The 18,846-nt window shown below is 37.3% G+C and overlaps 1 protein-coding gene across 12 annotated transcripts in view; it reads right to left on the reverse strand.

Moving 5' to 3' along the window:
* The window catches only part of MLIP (muscular LMNA interacting protein), a 416,101-nt gene that overhangs the window by 125,240 nt on the left and 272,015 nt on the right, over positions 1-18,846 (reverse strand). For all 12 annotated transcript variants that reach the window (XR_013487007.1, XR_013487006.1, XM_078155316.1 and 9 more), the window contains one exon: positions 2,007-2,138. Coding sequence is in view for 10 of the 12 variants with exons in the window: in XM_078155316.1 (XP_078011442.1) it covers positions 2,007-2,138 (132 nt within the window). In the remaining 2 variants the exon portion in view is untranslated. The remainder of the gene's footprint in view (positions 1-2,006; positions 2,139-18,846) is intronic.

An 18,846-nucleotide genomic window follows, 5' to 3' on the forward strand; every position in this document is an offset into this window, starting at 1 on the left:
CTTGCTACAAGAGAACCAGATCATCATGAGTTGTTATTTTTATAGTATTAGGCACTTTGCAAAAAATTTATTCACAGGTGATTTTTGGTAATGGGTAGGTTTTAGTTTAAATTTTAGCATTTTATTTTTCTATACTATGGCTTTCTAAATTGGTTTTGTTCATTTTGCAAAAACATTCTAATGTCCAAAACTTCAGATTAATCTTAGAATATTATGGTGCCATGTACATAGTAAAAAATAAATGGTTTTGATGATGATGAAAATATGCTCACTGACTTGAATTACAATTCCTACAGTATATGGAATTAAACGTGGCAAGGCAATACATCAATACATTTTCTCTATTTTATTTAAATTGAGGGAAATATTTTGCTATAAACAATGGAAGAAATCACCTCTAATCACAATTCTCAATGACTTGCATCACTAGCATTTTACGTGATCCAAACAGTAAACTTCCATACTAGTCTTCATAAGATATATAGACAAATGTCAAATATTTTAATTTCAATTTTGCAAAATATGCAAATGAAGACTGATGTTGGAGAAGTTCATTAAAATGGACTTGCTCAGGACCGCACTGAGATATAGGACCAATGTTGGCAATCTCCTATCTCACTTTGGTTTAGCATCTTAGCATATCTCATCCTATGCAAATAATGACATGAATTATCACTAAGATTCTCACCCAAACCACATCTAAATGTAAAAAGGCTATTATCACACTCTAAAACACCAGGATTTAATGTTCACATCAATCCTTACTGTATCAATTCATGGCTTCCTAAGACTTCTTGTGTTTCTTTTTTCTCCAAGTAACCAGTTTAAAATTCAAATAGGGAGAGACGTTCCATATTTAGTATATTCTCATCGATAAGAAGAAATCATGTCAAATTTGACAATTTTTTGAAATCATGTCATTGTAGAGATAACATGAAAGCATAGTCAGAGCACTGGGCTTACAGACAAGAAGGGTTTGGGTTCAAAACCTGCCTATGACATTTATTTCATTTATGACCCTGGGCTACTCATATGGATTTTATATGTCTCAAGAGATTCTCTATGAATGATTTTCTAAATCATAGACAGACTAATTGATGAAAAGAGTTCCCATGCCTGGAGTTCCCTATGATAAGGAAATCATAGATCCTAAGCATATTGATATATACACACATGCAGACATGCAGACACATATACATATAGAGAGAATGAGAGAGTATTGATTTAGAATTGGAATTTTTCTAAGTACTTAATAGACCATATATTAAGCCTCTAATATGTATGATTGGTATAAGGGAATTATAACTCAATTTTATGTGCAAATGAATTAAATCCTAAAACACTAAGGTGACTCAAACCCAAGTCACCAACTCAAAGTGCTCATCAAAAAGTTCTCATCAAAAACTACATGGCTTTGTTTTTATAAGAAGAGGATTGCTTTCATCTATGCCAATCATCATCTTCTTTTATAAATAATGAAGAAAAATATGGATAGAGAAATCATCAAGGTGAATTCACTGGTAGCAGGAACTCATTGATGAGCGAACAGCACCTTCTTTCCTACGTATAATCTTAGAGAGTTCCTAGAGCACCGAAAGGCCAAGAGACTTGCCTGGTCTACACAGCCAGTAGATGTCAGAAGCAAGACTTGAACCCAGGTCTTCTTGACTTCAGGACTAGCTCTCTATCCATTATGCCATTCTGCATCTCAGTAAGGTATAATGATAATTTGAGAGAGAAAATACTGTATTATATAAGCCATAATTATCCTTACTCTTCTACTATAATCCCTTGGCCTCCAAAGCAATCGACTAATAGTGGGTTAAAGTCCTTAGAAAGAATATCTCTGAACCTCCTTCAAAGATTATGCTAATGATTAAACACATTCTCTGCTTGTTTACTAATAAAGGCAACTTATTTTTTTCCAATGTTGCCCTTCCAGTGGACACAACTGAGACCAAAACAGATTTTAGTCATCATAAATATATTCAATCAGGTATACTCACCTGCCCAGCAAAGAGGCCACTGTTTTCTTCCAAGTATTTACTGAAAGGGTTTGGCTCATATGTCTCCTCGTCTTCTTTCCTCAATACAATTTTGGATTTTACTGAAACTGGCCGAATTACTCCAGGTTTTGTCTTCATGCATAAACAAAAACATAAAAATAAAATTATCAAAACTGAATTAATATGCTTTATAGTTGAAGTATTCAAATGTTTATCTGAGGTCAATTGTGTTCAACTTTTTTTTCTGAAATAATCTCACCAAGATAAACTGGGGAGGGGAGAGGAAAAATGAAATTGTTACAGTAGAAGTTTAAGGTTTTTTTAAATGTTACTTCTTTGATTTTTAATTTACAGAAAAAATATGATAACTTTATTATAGATATAAAAGGAATAGCAAGTTGTACATAATAGATTTGCAGTTTCAAGTTCAGGAGTTTTTAAATTCATTCACTAAATTCTAGTATCATGGCATTAAAATGCAAAGTTTTCTTTAATCAGACAAATAGTTTCCATTATCTATGCCAGTCACTATTATCATCATGCCCAAAACAATTCCTATCATGAAAACATCAGGAAATGGTATTTCATACACACAGAAACCCAGATGAGATTTTTAAAATATCAAAGAAATGATCAACAAACTTGTAAAACTATTCCAAATAGATTCAAGTTGAATAAAAGTTGGTGATATTCTTGCTGCTTAAAACTATAGTTCTTTTTGGAATATAATAAATAAGCCCTATTCTGGAAATGCTATTTTTACATAAATCAAACCCTCAGGGACTACATCTATCTCTCAGGTCTGCAAAGGACCTGGTAGGTACTGAGTCCTGAATAACAACACCTTCATAATATTTCCTTGCCTCAGTCGTAGACTGGAAAGGAGGGAAGGGGGTGTAAAAACCCTTCACACATATGCCAACTGTAGAAAGCCTGAGCAGCTCTGCAGACAGTGAACTTTAGGTGATGTAGTAGATAACGTGTTGGAATTAAAGTCAGGAAGACTAGAGTTCAAATCCTACCTCATACACTTAAGTTGTATGATACTGGATAAGTCACTTAGACTCTGTCTGCTTCACTTTGCTGATCTGTAAAAAAGGGATAATGGCATCTACCTCACAGGGCTATTGTGAGGATCAAATGAGATAACATGAACAGGTACTTTGCAAATCTATTAAAATGCTACATAAATTTACTTAGTTGTTGTTGTCATGTTGTGGTTATTATTATTCCTAGATTGAAGAGGATAGGAATTAATTTTTAAAAGGAAAAGAAATAGGAATATGCTATCTAGCCCTCTTCAAAACCTCCCTGAAGATTATAATGAAGCATAACCATTGAAGAACTCTAAGCAAGATAATGAATGGAAGACTACCTGAAGTTCCTGATACATCAATGGGGATTCTATCTACTAGGAGAGATTGCAAACTGTTTCTGACTTGCAGTTTTAGAAATTTATACTGCTAAGACCTCTAGCTAGTAAGTACCAAAGACGGAGTGAGTATCTGTGCCCCAGTCTTCCTGACTCCATGTACTATACTGTATCTACTCTGCCATGCTGCCTATAAATCTGCAATAAATTACAAACATAACAACCAGGCAAGGATCTTCAATGAGTCATAGCAGTCAGTCTTATTTTTCTTATATCATTCCTAATGTCCTCCCGTAAACATAAAATTTCAGATATTAGTTAGCAAGCGGAGGGAGAATGGAGGATTAGGGTTCATTTTAGAGGTCCATTAAATGTCCTTGAAATTAATGGATGAAGTAAAGAAAGAAAAAGAAAGAAAGACAGGAAAGAAGGAAGGAAGAAAAAAAGGAAGGAAGGAATAGACATTTTTGAAGCACTTACTACTTTTCAGGAGCTGTATTAAGTTCTGGGGATAACAGAGAGGCATCAGTGACTTACTTCACTTAGAATAATTCTGACCCTTCATAAATGATTGTCTCTTCATTCAATTAAGAGCTCAAAAGTACTTTTAGAACATCAAGCACCTAAGACCTAACCAATTCTTCATTTCTCCCCCTTCTCTCATAACATAACACATTAATATAGCACTTAAGTCTGACAAAATGCTTTTCTCATCCCTATGGGCCTCTTAAATATTACCCTTATTTTTATAGGTGAAGATTCTGGTATTCAAAGAATGACTTGCCCAACAATATATGGCTAGAAAGTGGAATAGCAAAAACAATAGAGAACAAAATTAGAGGAATAATAATCATAAAAAAGGGGGGAAAGTTGGCTCTATTTGTAGATGATATGATGATATATTTAGCAAACCTCAGAGAATCAGCAAAGAAAATGGTAGAGACAATTGAGTAATTCCTTAGGTGAAGTATTAGGGTAAAAAATAAATTCACAAACACCTTCAGCATTTCTCTATAGTAACAAAAACCTGGAAAAAATAAACATGAGAAACATCACTCAAAATAACTATAATCTATTTGAATTGGGTTTTAATCTACCTAGATACACAGAATATTAACATAAATACAATTATAAAACATGCTTTAAAAAAAAAGAATGATAAGCAACTGGAGGGATAGTCACTATAAATGTTTGGGACATGCCAATGTATTTGAAAATTAGTGTTATCTTTGTTATTGTGTTAACTACATTTCTTCTTAGTAATTCTCCCTACTTCTCAGAGGGTCAGCATATATAATAAATATTTTTAAAGAAAAAGATGAAAACAAATCAGTAAAAATCATTCAATAGATTGAAAAGGTATGAAAAATATATGATTTTCCACAAGGATTTCCCAAAGGAATGTAAATGAATGGAGTTGGGGGAAAAACAGTATCTTCTCATATCCTTCTGTGAAGCTGTGATTGTCATTTGTAATTTGGCAGCCTTTGCTTTTGATTTTTTTATAACAGTTTTTATTCTTTGCACATTATTTTTCTCATTAAATATATTGTTTTCTTGACTCTACTTACTTCACTTTGCATCAGTTCATTTGAGTATTCCCAGGCTTATCTCTGTCATCAAAACTCATCATTTCTTACAATACGGTAACATTCTAGTTAGTCAGTCAATAAACATTTATTAAATTCCTACTGTTGCCAGGCACTACAATAAGCTCTGGGGATACAAAGAAAGCCAAAAGACAGTCCCTGCTCTGAAGAAGCACAAGTCTAATTGGAGAGACAACATGAAAATTTCTGTGTACAAACAAGCTATATACAGAATAAACTGGAAATAATAGCCTGTGGGAAGGCACTAGAACTAAGGGGTATAGGGAAAGCCTTCCTATATAAAATAGGATTTGACCTGGGCCTTGAAGGAAGCCAGGAAAAGATATCAGGAGACAGGGAAGATGGAAGTATATTACCCAATGGTAGAAATTCCCAAAAACAAACAAACAAACAAATAAATAAATAAATGGAAATTTTAAAAAGAAAAAAGAAATTTCCCTGTATCTCTGATTGTAAAGTCCATTTCTCCCCATGCCCATTCCATGATCCTTCTATTTCTCACTTGACATGAAATCTCTTCTCTAAATCCCTGCCCTCCCATACTTCCTAATACTGTTTTTCCCTAGGAACTCTTATTCCCCTTTTCTTAAGGCAGGATGCAGTCCATGGAGGCATATATCTCTCAGGGGTCATATTCTTCAAAAGCAATAAATCCCCACAGATTATACCCACTGTAAATTACCCATTTCAAACTAGAGGTTGTATCTTTCTTCTCTTAGGAATGATCATCAGTAGGACAAAAGAATTGTCTGACCACAGAATTGAGGATTCTCACATTCTTTCACATAATGTTAGCCCCACACTTTGCCAGCTCAACCATTCTCCAACAGCCCATTTTCTTTCTGAGAGATTGTAGGAGTTATTTTTCCTTCATTGTTGACTAATTTGATTAGGATACATCGCATATTCTCCTCTAGCCTCTACATTCTAATTACTTTTGTATGTACCCTCCCAGTATGCAGTTTAGCTTTACAAAACCCAGTGATTAATCTGGAGTGGGAAAAGAGCAAGTTGTAAGATTTAGTGCACATGCTTTTTGTACTTTGAGAAAGAAATCACTAACTGTTTTGGTTGTTTTAACAACATATATACCTTTTCCCTTTAAGTTTATTTTTTTCTTCTTTTGTTTCAAAAGATGGAATAATTCATTTTGCTACTTGTGCTCTATGTGGTACCAGTATCTATACATTTTTTGTGTGTGTGTTTCTGTGGAGTGGGGTGTTAGCAAATTGAATAATCTGTTCCCATCTTTTTTTTCCTAGGAATGCCTTGAATATCTCTCTTTTCTAGAACATCCATTTTGTTTTGTTTTTTTCACTGATGATTTGACTCGGGTTTACAAGATATGTCATTTGGGGATGTATCTTGAGCTCTTTTTCAGAATATATTATTCTTTGACATTCACTCACTCACTGTGTTCAATTCGTTTTGAAAAACAAATAGAGAAATCTCTTTATTTTTTTCTCATTGCCAGGTATCAACGTACTCTATACTTTACTCTTTACAGATATTGAACAGAGTAAGAAATTATTTCACCAAAAGCCCATACCATAAAGCAGTGTCACAGGTTGAATGCCAGAAACCTAAAAGCTTTTCTCACTAAATTGTGGTTCCATCTTTAGGTGCTTCCTTGATCTGTAATCCTAGCCGCCTCTCACTGAACTTGGTACATCAGCCTTCTCATAAAAAGGAAAGCTAGCAGACTTTTCACCTTTAATTTCTAATCAAAATTCTGCTGTTGCTCACTTGGCTCGTTCTGGACTCCGTAGGATTCTGGCTCTCTGATTCTGGCATTGAAAAGCAACCTAATTTATGAAAGCCATGTCCATGCTAAAAATATGGGAAGTTACAGAATATTGGCCAGCAGTGGTTTCAAGAGGTCAACTAATATATCCCCATTGTGAGGCATGATTGCATGGAAATCAAACCAAATAAACTGATGCCTTTTATTAACTTTGGTCCCACATAGGGTAGGCAGAGTGTCAAAAAATCTTTACTGAATTAAACTGAATACTTAATGATCCCAGGGAAAGAAATTCCACAGTCTTCCCTTTGGCCCATTACATAGGTTAACGGGGGAAGGAGGGTGGCAGATGGAGCACATAATAGGAATTGTGAGAATATCCCAATGAAATAAATCACTCATTCAAAAATGAAAAGATGAGATCTAAAGTGTACCAGGTGGTCACATGGAGTCTTTCAGGGCCATATTAACAATCACTCAGAAGTAGTGAAAACACAGCTGTAGACAACAATGACCTCCAGCAGATTTTCCTGGCTGGGAATGTCTACCACTGCTGGTGCCACTTTGGGCCGACTATCATTATTACACTAGTTGAAGGACATCATTTCCTTTCCTGAGCACATCCAGCCTGATTAGGATCCTAGAAATGTTTCAAAAGATGAAGGTGACCCAGATTGGAGACTGTACAGATATTATTTTTAATCAAAATGTACTCCAACCACAAATAATTCCCATTGTTTACAAGACACTATATGGGATGCAAAGATGAATGACACACAGATCCTGTCCTCAAGGATTTTATAGTCTAGCAGGGAGAGAAAACAAGTACACAAATAACTCAAAAAGCAAAACAGAATGTAATGAGAGACCCAAACTGTTACAGGGTTTGGAGGAGGTAGAATGGTATCCAGTTTGAAACGTAAAGAAAGTATTAATGGAGGAAATGACATCTCATTGTCCCATGTGGGTTTTGGTTCCACTCTCAGGGCCAAGCTTGTTACATCTCCTCCCTCCTCCCCTACATATACCTGGGTTCTCATCTGCTATTATCTGTTCAAACCTTCATCAGTTGTGATTCTTCCTTTTGTTTTGGGGGGGGGTTTTTTTGGGGGGGGTGTGGAGTGGAAGTATCATACAGTTCCTTTTAACCATGACAGCAAGTAGCCTTTACAAAAGGATGCTCACTTCAAAGGTATAGCAAGAACAAGCATGCAAACATTTCCCCCAGCATTTGAAGACCCCCTGTACCACCACCACCACTCATGGTATCTCATTCTAAGAGGGGACAGGGAAAGAAAGTATTAAGCTTGAAACCTAACTCACATATAGCATTGGTCCCAACAAATTCACATGGCACAACTGACAGATGGATCCTTGGGCTGGAGCATTGAAGGTTGTTCCTGAAGATCACTCCATATTTCCCACGGTATCAATCATGTACTGGATGATAAACTCAGCCCGAGTTCTAATACCTAGCTTCCTATGGTTTGCTCTATTAGCCTTTTGAAATTTGCAAATTGGAGACTACATGCACTTCACTGTTCACCATGAGTGAAGGAATCACTGTGATCCATGGAAGAAATGAGGCAAAAAGACTATAACTTAAAGTGAGAAAACTTTTGAATGCCTCTACAGCCAATGAAATAGCTTCCTCTCCAGCAAAGGAGCAACCAGTCACAAAATATTTAAACATATTTCAGTCTATATCTCAAGAAATTTTTTTTCACATATCATCATGATAATTCTAGAAGCACTCTCTAGTATCTTCCACATGGTGATGTCATTTGAGCAAGCTGATAGTCTACAAATTCACTAAGCCCCAATTACATTCTCCCCTTCTTGAAATATTTTCTGTACCCAGAAAATAAATAGAAGTGCATTTTAAAATCCATTGTCCATGTACCCAATCCAGAACAACACTTCTGGGGTGTCTGGGGAGATACATACTTTGTTCTTTCACTTTCTACTCCAGTGCCAGGCAGAAATGAGTCTCAAAGTGGTCTATGTGGAATGATCTTATATAACCCCACATGTATAATCACAATTATCCCCAAACACCAAGTTTTGCAAATTTAACAAACAATTATAAAGTTTACTAAACATTGTTTCTTGCTTAGTACTCAACTAAATGAATAAGACACTTGTCTTATTTGATGCTTATATTGCCTTCCTCAACCCAAAAGTGGAAAAAAAGAAAAACAAAATACAAAGAAAATGGTATCCTGTCACAAAATGAAATCAGGCCCATGTAGGACTTTCCAGAACACATGGAACTCTCTCCATCGTTATTTAGAGCCTGGAATAAACTAGGCATCAAGTCTTCACTCTCAGATGAGAAACTTGGATGAAAATCTTCCATGATTCCGTCAGTTCATAAGGCCCTCCAATTGGGGCCTGGATAAAATTTTCTATGAATCCCTTTCTACATAAAACATAACAAAATTTCTTTAAGAATCTCTGTACCATAGACGGTCCCATTAGATGTCCAGACAAATATCCTCTGGGCTCTTATTCCAAATAGCACCTGAAACTTCCCCCAATTTGTCTTTACGACATCAAGGACAAGACAAGTGGGAAGTGCAAATTTACCATCACCACCCCGCAAAAAAGAAGTAGGCTCAGAGAAAATAACAAAACAAAGTCAAATAATTCTGAAGACCAAGAAGGCTGCCTAAAAAAAGAAGCTAAGCATTATGGATAATTGCTTGAGATTTCTAGGCACCCATGAAAATCCATGAACATGCAGGACATAGGCATCTCACATAAGGCAAACATTCTAGGTGTTTTTAAATGAAAAAAAGGGCAAATATGAACTTTTCTTAATTAGGTATCGGCACTCTAGTAATATACATCCTGATTTCTCATATTAAACTCAATATCAGTAAGGATTCATATAGATATATGTATGTATGTATGTATGTATGTATGTATGTATGTATGTACGTATGTACGTGTGTATGTATTCAGCAAGCATCAATATATAAACATTCAAGGAATGAATCAACAAATGCAAAGTTTGTAAAATTACCTCAATGGAACTGACTTGTAAGGAAACATACACTGGGAGGAGGAGGGAAAGGGAAGAGGTATCGATTGTATAATTACAGCCTAAAAAACTTTGCCAATTTCTCTGCCCCCCCCCCCAAAACCGAGTGTCCAAAATTTAAAGCCCTGGATAGAAAATGTCTTTAGAGGTCCCCATAAAAGTGAAGGCATAGTTTTATCACAGATGAGCGTCTCCATATGTAGTATTAATTCTCTGGGACCACTGTCTCTAGGCCAGAACTGTTGCATCTCTTAGGGTTCTTAGGCAAGGGGGGGGACATTCCAGCTCCAGAATTCCCAGAGTCCTGATTTCCAGGGCTTGGGGGGCACCTCAGAAAGAACCCTTGGGGTGGCTTGTCAGTTACTAGCTGTAAGCAAATCACTTCCTCTCCTGAAGCCTCAGTCTCCTTCTCTGTAAAATGGAGGTAATACCACTTGCACTGCTGACCTCAATCTCTCAGGGACAGGTTGAATGGATGACCAGGGTTTTCAGCATCATCCCAAAGAGACAAATCCTTTCTACACTAGGCTGGAAATTCATCATCCCCAAAGGCCCAAGGATGAAGTCACCATGTCTCCAGAGTTCCCAGAAGATCTCTAGGTACATGCTCCTTGGAATGAACCCCATAGGCCAACTACAATAGTATTCTGCCCTGATCAGATCCCTATATTTGGGGCACCTGAGTGGGAACTGTCTGGGAGGAGAGTTGCCGGGTTGAGAGTATGGCATACTCTGAGGGCCAAGTCAGGGGTATCCAGGAGCAGGGCCTGATATTTAGTGAACCTCCTGCTGGCTATCCACTGGTGACCTTTTGCTTCCAGTATGCTCTGGACTCTATGTGGAGTGAGCACTTCTAAGGCCTGACCAAGTGTGAGCTTAGAAGCTTCCTCAATTAAGACAGCTATTGCTACCACTGCCCTGAGGCATGAGGGCCATCCAGAAGGGTTCTTAGGTACTCTGAGGAGTTGAGGGTTGTCTTTCTCTACTGCCATCAGTTCAAACCCCCACCAACTATTCTGCTCATTTTTATAAGCCATTAATTAGCCCCTCAGTTCCATTTAATTACATATAAATAGGCAGTTTTTACAAAGGATATTTATTTCATAGATATGAGAACAAACATATAAACATTTATCTTAATGCCTCAGGAGTATGATGCCCTCTATACGAAATTGATCTCTTGGATGGGAATAGGAGGTAGAGGAATTGGGCTCAAAATTTTGCTGAACTCTTATTTAACATTGGTCCCTTCAAATTCATGACCATATATGACATGACTACCAGATAAGCTTTCTTTTCAGTTCCTGCTGATCTTGACATTGGATCAATGACTCACAATTAAACTTAGATCATAGGACCACAAATTCAGAGATGGAAAGAATCTTTGAGGTCTTCTAGACCAACCCAAGACACTTACAGATGAGGAAATAGTCAAAATTTTGTATAATTATGATTCAATGGCTATGAATGGATGACTTTTTGCAGAAAAAATGGTAATAGGGGATTTATAAAATCAGATTTAGAACAGGAAATTACCTCAGAAGTCATCTAGTCCAATACTCTCATTTTATAGAAGAAGACTCTATGACCCTGAGAAATTAAATAACTTGCCAAAGGTTACCTGAGTAGTAAATTAAAGAATCTAGATTCAAATCCAGCACTATCTCTATTTCAAAATGCAGTCACTTTAATTTGCTATGTAACTTAGGAGGATATAGGTTAATTATTGATTTACGTTTCCACCAAAGGCAACCTTAGACAGTCAGTTATGTCCCTTAGTTTCCCTTAGTAATTAAAAGAATTTATTACTTTAATAATGATCCTATGGCTAGGAAATCTAAAAAGAGAAATGCCTCACAACAGATGAAGAAGCTCCAAAGAAAATTAAATTCTGACAATACAATTGCAAATTTTCATGATGAGAAAGAAAAAGAAGAGACATCTAAGTACAGTAACTCCCAGATTTACAAAAAACAATAGCAAAAGGTAGACTAGTCAGGGTGTCATACAAAGTTCCACAAACTTGTAAAAATAGTATCAGTGTAATGACTTTTCCCTTGATTTCATATCTGTGGGATCCAGAGTTCCCAAGGTCTTCTGAGTTATTGTGTGATTTGTCCTTCATTCTCAAAGAGGACCATGACATCAAGGAGATGATAACATGACTTGCAACTGACTTTCATTTGAGCGAGGGAGGGCTGTGCAAAGTCACAAGCCTCACTTTCTCCTGCAGAGCTATCTGGATCTAGTGGCCAGATAGTGATCAAGACTACTGGAGATGGATCAGGATGCAGTGGGAAACCTTGGCTCTTTTAAGCTAAGGTCTTTCCAGGTTCTCACTTTGAGTGAGGCAATACCCATTCAGTGAATAGGATAAGCCTCTTTAAGACATGAGTCAAGGAATGGCACCTTTAATCCAAAAAAAAAAAAATCCAACTGTGAGGGGAAGACACTCAGGGATTGCTGGCCAAAAGAGAAACAGTTACTATTTACATTCACTCTGAGCCAGGAGAGCCCAAAAAATAACCATTAAGTGGTGCTTGGGCCTATTGTTGTCCAATCCATGAGATTCAGAGCAAATTAGGTTTAAGGCTTGGTCTTTGAGAAAGAAATCTAGCCAGAAACCCCCAAGTTAACTAGATAGCTTTCAGCCATCCATTTACCCTCCTTCAGGCAGAACACCCTCAGGTAAGAGGGGAGGAGAGGGGAAAGGAGAGGAGAGGGGAGGGGAGGGGAAGGGAGGGGAGGGGAGGGGAGGGGAGGAGAGGACAAGCTGAGTTGCCCAAGTGGAATTGGCCAGGCATTGCCTCACTCAAAATGAGAAACTGGAAAGACCTTAGCTTAAAAGGGCCAAGGTCTCCCATTGCATCCTGAGCCATCTCCCATTGTGCTGATCCATATCTGGCCACTGGACTCAGATGGCTCTGTAGGATAAAGTGAGGCTGGTGACTTTGCACTGCCTTCCCTCACTCAAATCAAAGTCAATTGCAAGTCATGTCATCATCTCCCTGATGTCAAGAATGAAGGACAAATCACAAAGTGTAGGTCTTCTGAGTGTTGCCATAGGGAAAACTGAGGCACTGAATGTAGGACATCTTTAGTACTAGATGGGGATGAAGCTACGTAGGAAGTGGAATATTAGGCAAAATTTTATGTGGAGGCTCACAATCTGGTCCTTGCCCTTTTTTCTGGTTTGGGAGTTGAAAGGCTATTCATCTACCATTCCACCTTATGCTATATGGAAAGAAGCATGATGTCCATACCAAGGCCCAGCAATGAGGCTTCCAGTTACTTGCTACAAAGATTGCTAAGCTTTTGCAGACTGAGACAAGGCAGGGAAAAGGACCAAACACAGATACCAGAAAACAGCATTTAATAGGGTCAGAGAACTGAGAGCATAGATGAAACCAAGAGCCTTGGTAAGGCTAACTGGCAAAGAGAAGCAAAGACAGAATAGGACTGGACTTGTAAGTGCCTGGAAACCTGATCCCAGCCTCCAGGATCCTTCGTATTCTTCCACTCCTTGAAGATCTCAACTCAGTGATTTCCAAACATACAACCTTTTTCTTAACCCTTCCCATGTTCTATAGGTGCCAGTAATTTGGGGGAAGGAGGAGGAAATCAGGCCAAATGCTACATGGAGTAACTTGACAAGTTTCTTACTCACTAGATTTCCTATGTAATATAAATAAAGTTGATCAGATTAAATAAAATTTCTCAGACACAGTGTAAGGGCAAGGCAATACAAATTTCCATAATTTTAGCATTTCACAGCAATGTTTCACCTTATTGTCAAACCCTGGATTAATTTGAATTGGAACCAGTAGTGTCAATGCTAGCTCTATGTGTTCAGGGGGTCAGGAGAGGAGATAAACTAAGTATTTTCAATCTGAGTGCCCTCTGGTAAGCAGTGGAGATGTTGCAGCCTTGGTGAAGGTCCTGAAGGTTTAATGGACGGTTGGCTGCTATCCTTCATGCTCAAAGAGGACCAAATTGATATCACTATATTGGGATCAAGGTATAGGGTGGTTCAATGGATACCTTCTTAAGAACCTACTTGGCTAGTGTCGTGAGTATAGTGGGAACTGGTGGACAAACTATATTCTATATACCATTGCTAGGTGGTAAATTAATAATTAAAATAATTATTGTAACAATCTACCTTTATGTAAGCTTGCCATAAGCAGGGCACGAGTCAGGTAGGGTTTCTATTGTTATGAAAACATTTTAAGTATAACCTGGAACAACAACCAGGTAAGCATGTAGCTTTACCCCTGACGTGTTTCAGGAAGGCTAAAATTCAGAATGCAATGAAACTTGTGAAAAATTCTAAGGGTGTTTTTTTTTTCCAAAGTTTGTTATGATATGTTAAGAGCGAAATGAACAAAGTGACAGACCCACTATTTGGGGTAAGTAATGTTCAAAAAAATGACAGAAAGTGAACTATTCAAACTCTGTTTTTCTTCTGGCTTCTTTTGATATCAAGAATGATCTTCAAATTGAGAATAGGAAAACAAATATGGTAAAGAGGAAATTGAAGATAGGTAAGTAGATAATAAGAGATCACCTAGCTGCTTCAAAATAAATTCAAGTGTTCAGTCTCAGACAGTTGCAAAGTAGGTTAGAGATTGTTGCTAATTTTGGGAATAATGGAAAATAGCCCTCCACTAATGTACTGTTCTGATGCCTTATTAGGACAGAGAATTAACACAGTGAAATATTGAGCAGGTCCTACCAATATGAAAAGGTTTTTAGTATGGCTCCTGTGATGGATTGTGTGTGCCTATTGTTGGGAGTATATCCTAGATAAGTACAGAGATTCTCATAATCAGAAGACCGGCTACCAGATATTGAGTTTCATTTTCTTTTTTTTTAAATTTTGCCATGGGTAGCAACTCATGAGGTCATCTAATAAAGTATATAAGGGATCATGGTTGGTACTAGTGGAAGTACCCATGCTGCTGCGATTATGAATCCTTAAAATAATGAAGTCTGGAGAACTAGACTATTATAACATGAGGTATGAGCATATGATCCAATCTTTGAAACTGAATGATGGGAAGAGAAGGTAGATTCTAGAAATCAAAGAGCAATTATTTTGGTTTCAATGTTTAGCAGAATTCTAAAACAGATTATCAAATATAATTTATGACCCCTTAGCATGTGGATGGTTCTTAAGCCAGAATTCACATTTTTTAGGGAGCTTGTGTTCTTTTTTTCTCCACAAAGTTCTGTCTGAAATTGAGCATTTCCTTTAATTGTGATTTTTTAAAAAATGCTATCCTTAGAAGGAGTCCAGAGGCTTCACAGACATGCCAAAACAGTCCATTAAATATCTCATTCAATGAGATACTATTTATAAAAGAGGTCTGGTACAGTTTCTGGCACATAATAGGTCCTATATGAATACTTCTTTCCCACCCTTCCTATCCCCCTTTGCTGCATAATACTGAAGGTCTGTGGAGCCATTATGCTGACCTGTGAAACCTGGATAGTCTAGCAACGCTAAGCCAGGAAACTAAATAGCTTTGATTTGACTCATCTTGGGAAGATTCTGAAGATCACTTGGCAGGATAAGGTACAAGGCACCGAGGTTCTTTCTTGACCTAAATTGCCAAGCATTCAAACTCTACTGCAGACACCACAACTCTGATGGGCGGGCCACATTGTTGGAATGGCAAATGCCCACTTGCCTAAAAGACTTATTTAACAGAGAACTCACACAAAGCAAGCACTCACGTGATGGTCAGAAGAAGCAATACAAAGACATCCTCAAGGTCTCTCTGAAGAACTTTGGAATTGATTGCATGACCTGGGAGACACCGGCACAGGACTGCCCAGCATGGAATGCCCTCATCAAAGAAGGACTTGTGCTCTATGAGCAAAGCATAATTGAAGTAGCTCAAAAGAAGTGCAAGATGTGTGAATTTAGAGAATCCAACACAAAGGTTCACATGGATTCTTCATGCCCAACCTGTGGTAGGGGCTTCCACGCTCATGTTGTTCTGATCAGCCACAGTCAGACACACTGTAACTTGACTCTAATGTAGTAATGTCATTCTGATCCTCTTTGAGAATGAAAGACAGCAACCAACCAATTAATCCCATATTACAAGAAAATTTAAGAACCCCTGTGTTAGAAAAAGGAAAGCAATAATTACTAGAAGCCAAAATGGATTCTCTAAAAATGTCATGACAAAGAAATCTAATTTCCTTTTTCATTAAATAATCTAGATTAGAGTGATTTATTCAACCTATATTAAGTGCATACTGTATACATAATGCTGTCCTCAATGCTGAAAGAAATAGAAAATTCCGATAAGGCATGGAGTTTACTTCCTAGTAGTTTACTGTTTCATAGGGAATGACACATGCATAGATCACAGTAATCCATGATAAGTACATTAGTAAGGTATGAGAAAAGTTGTTCCAGAAAAAAGAGATCAAGAAATAGCTTCATAGAAAATCATATTGTTATTGATGTTAAATGTCATCTAGTTTGACTTCTGTCATGTAACAGAAGACCTGAACAGAGAGAAGTCTAGTGACTTATTAAAGGTCACACAGGGAGTGAATGGCAGGGTCATGATCTGGGCCCAGCATTTTTCCACTGCACTATACTGCATGTGGCATTTGAACTTGGCTTTAAATTGTTTGAGTTGGGTAACAATTCAACAAATGAAGTGTGGGGAGAAAGGGCAGTCAAGACATAGGGGAGAGAGAGACAGACCAAAAGCTAAACACCCAAAGCATAAGATATATTAAGGTGATCTATTAGAATAACTGAATTTTGCTACTACTTGGTGCATGGAGGAAAATGCTATAGGGAAGAGTAAGGGAATACGAATTTATATAGTATCTACTCCATGCTAGACACCAGACTAAGCATTTTCCACATATTATCTCCGTACAACAGCCTGTAAGGTAGGTGCTGTTATTACTCCATTTTACAATTGAGGAAACTAAAGCAAATAGTGATTAAATGACTTGCCCAGCATCATACAACTACTAAGTACCTGAGGTCAGATTTGACCTCGGGTCTTCCTGACTTCAAGTTCATTGCTCTGCCCACTACACCACCTAGCTACCTTTTATGGATGTGATGTATTTTAGCCAGCCATTTTACAGAGTCTGTTATGATAGAGTAATATCAAGAGAGAAAGATGTGGACCAGAGAATACTGCAAGAAATTAAGAGCTTGTTAAATAGCTGTTACCACAGTAGATTATTTGATTTATTGCTGTCAACCTTAAGAGAATTTATTCCTGCCATCACACAAGTCTGTTTTTAGCCTTATCTTATTCAATGTATTTATCAGTCAATTAACCAAAGTTATTAAGTATCTCTTATGTACCAGGCACTGTGCTTGGCACTGTGGATTCAAAGACAAAATGAAATAGTCCATGCCCTCAAGAAGCTTGTGTTCTATCATGAGAGACAACATGTACCTATATAAGTAGATGGAAAATTGATACAAGGTCATTTGTGGAGGGAAGCAGGAATCAGAAAAGGCCTCATCTCATGGAGGAGATGGTTACTGAACTGAGCTTTGAAGGAAATTAGGTATTCTAAGGAGAAGAAGTGAAAAGGGAGAGCATTACAGGCATGGAACAAGAGATGAAATGCTATATGTGAGGAATAAGTAGAAGTCCAGCTTGAGTAAAGACTAGAAATGTATAATAAGCCCACTGGAGAAGTGGGTGGGAGTAAGGCTGTAAAGGTATTTGAATACCCAGTGGAAGAATTTGTATTGATCCCAGGGGTAGAAGGGTGTCATTAGCATTTATTGAGCAAGGGAATGTGCACGATCAGACCTGTGCTTTAGGAATATCACTGTGGCTTGGGAAATGTCAATGAATTGAATGAAGTCATACAGTAGATAGCATGATTATTAAATTTGTAGATAACACAAAATTGGGAGGACCGAACTAATACAGTGGATAACAATCAGTATTCAAAAAGAGTTCAACAGACTGGAACAATGGACCAAACTAAGAAAAGGAAATTTAATAAGGATAAAAGTAAAGTCCTACATTCAGGCTAAAAAAAATCAGCCACATAAACACCAGTTAGGAAAGATATGGCATAATAACTGTTCAAGTGAAAAAGATAGGAGTTTCAAGTCCTTGCAAGATCAATATGGGTCAATAATATCATCTGGTTGCCATTTAAAAAAATAAATAAATGCAATCCTAAGCCACATTCCTCAAAATAGAGTATTCTAAACAATCAGAGGCAGTGAGGTGGTGGTACAGTGGGATAGAGCACTAGACCTAGAGTTAGGAAGGCCTGAAATCAAAGCTGGCCTCACACACTTACTAGCTGTGTGACCCTGTGAAAATCACAACCTATCTCTGCCCCAATTTTCTCCTCTAAAATATGAGGATAATAAAACCTACTTCCTGGGGCTGTTGTGAGGACAACATGAGGTAGTATGTTTGCAAACCTTGAAATATTGTATAAATGCTGATTGTTGTCATCATCATCAAGGGAAGTAATAATCCCACTATTTTTTATGCTTATTAGATAACATCTGGAATATTGGATTCTATCTCAGGAACAATTGTAAGGAGGAGAGCGTTCATGACATTAAAAAACACCCTAATAAATCTATGATCCTATGAAGAACTATAGATGGATATCCTAAAGTAGAGAAGAGAAGCTTTGGAGGAGGAAGGGAATGATAGTTGCTTTCATGTATTTAAAGGATTGTCGTCTGGAAGACAGAGATTAGTTCTGTGTGGTTCCAGAGTTATAGCTAAAACCTATGGGAGGAAGTTGAAAGGGATCATATTTCACCAGATGACTGTTTGCCAGTAGTAATGGCATTCACGATTTTTCCCCATTGTGTGGCATCTTCCCCTCAGATATTTTTCATTCATTTACATGTAGGAAATTCTTATCTGTATAAAACATTTATGAGAATGGCCTGTGTCTCTATGTAGGATAGCCTTAGATAAAAATATGAAAAAGGTAATATGCAGCTTTTTTATGATTTTTTTTCCTATAGTAGATCATATCTTTACAATCCCAGAACTGACTAAAAATGGAGAGATTATAAGACTTCA

The sequence above is a fragment of the Phascolarctos cinereus genome, unplaced genomic scaffold (assembly GCF_003287225.1).
Source record: "Phascolarctos cinereus isolate Bilbo 61053 unplaced genomic scaffold, phaCin_HiC Scaffold_5;HRSCAF=322, whole genome shotgun sequence".
Lineage (NCBI taxonomy): Eukaryota > Metazoa > Chordata > Mammalia > Diprotodontia > Phascolarctidae > Phascolarctos > Phascolarctos cinereus.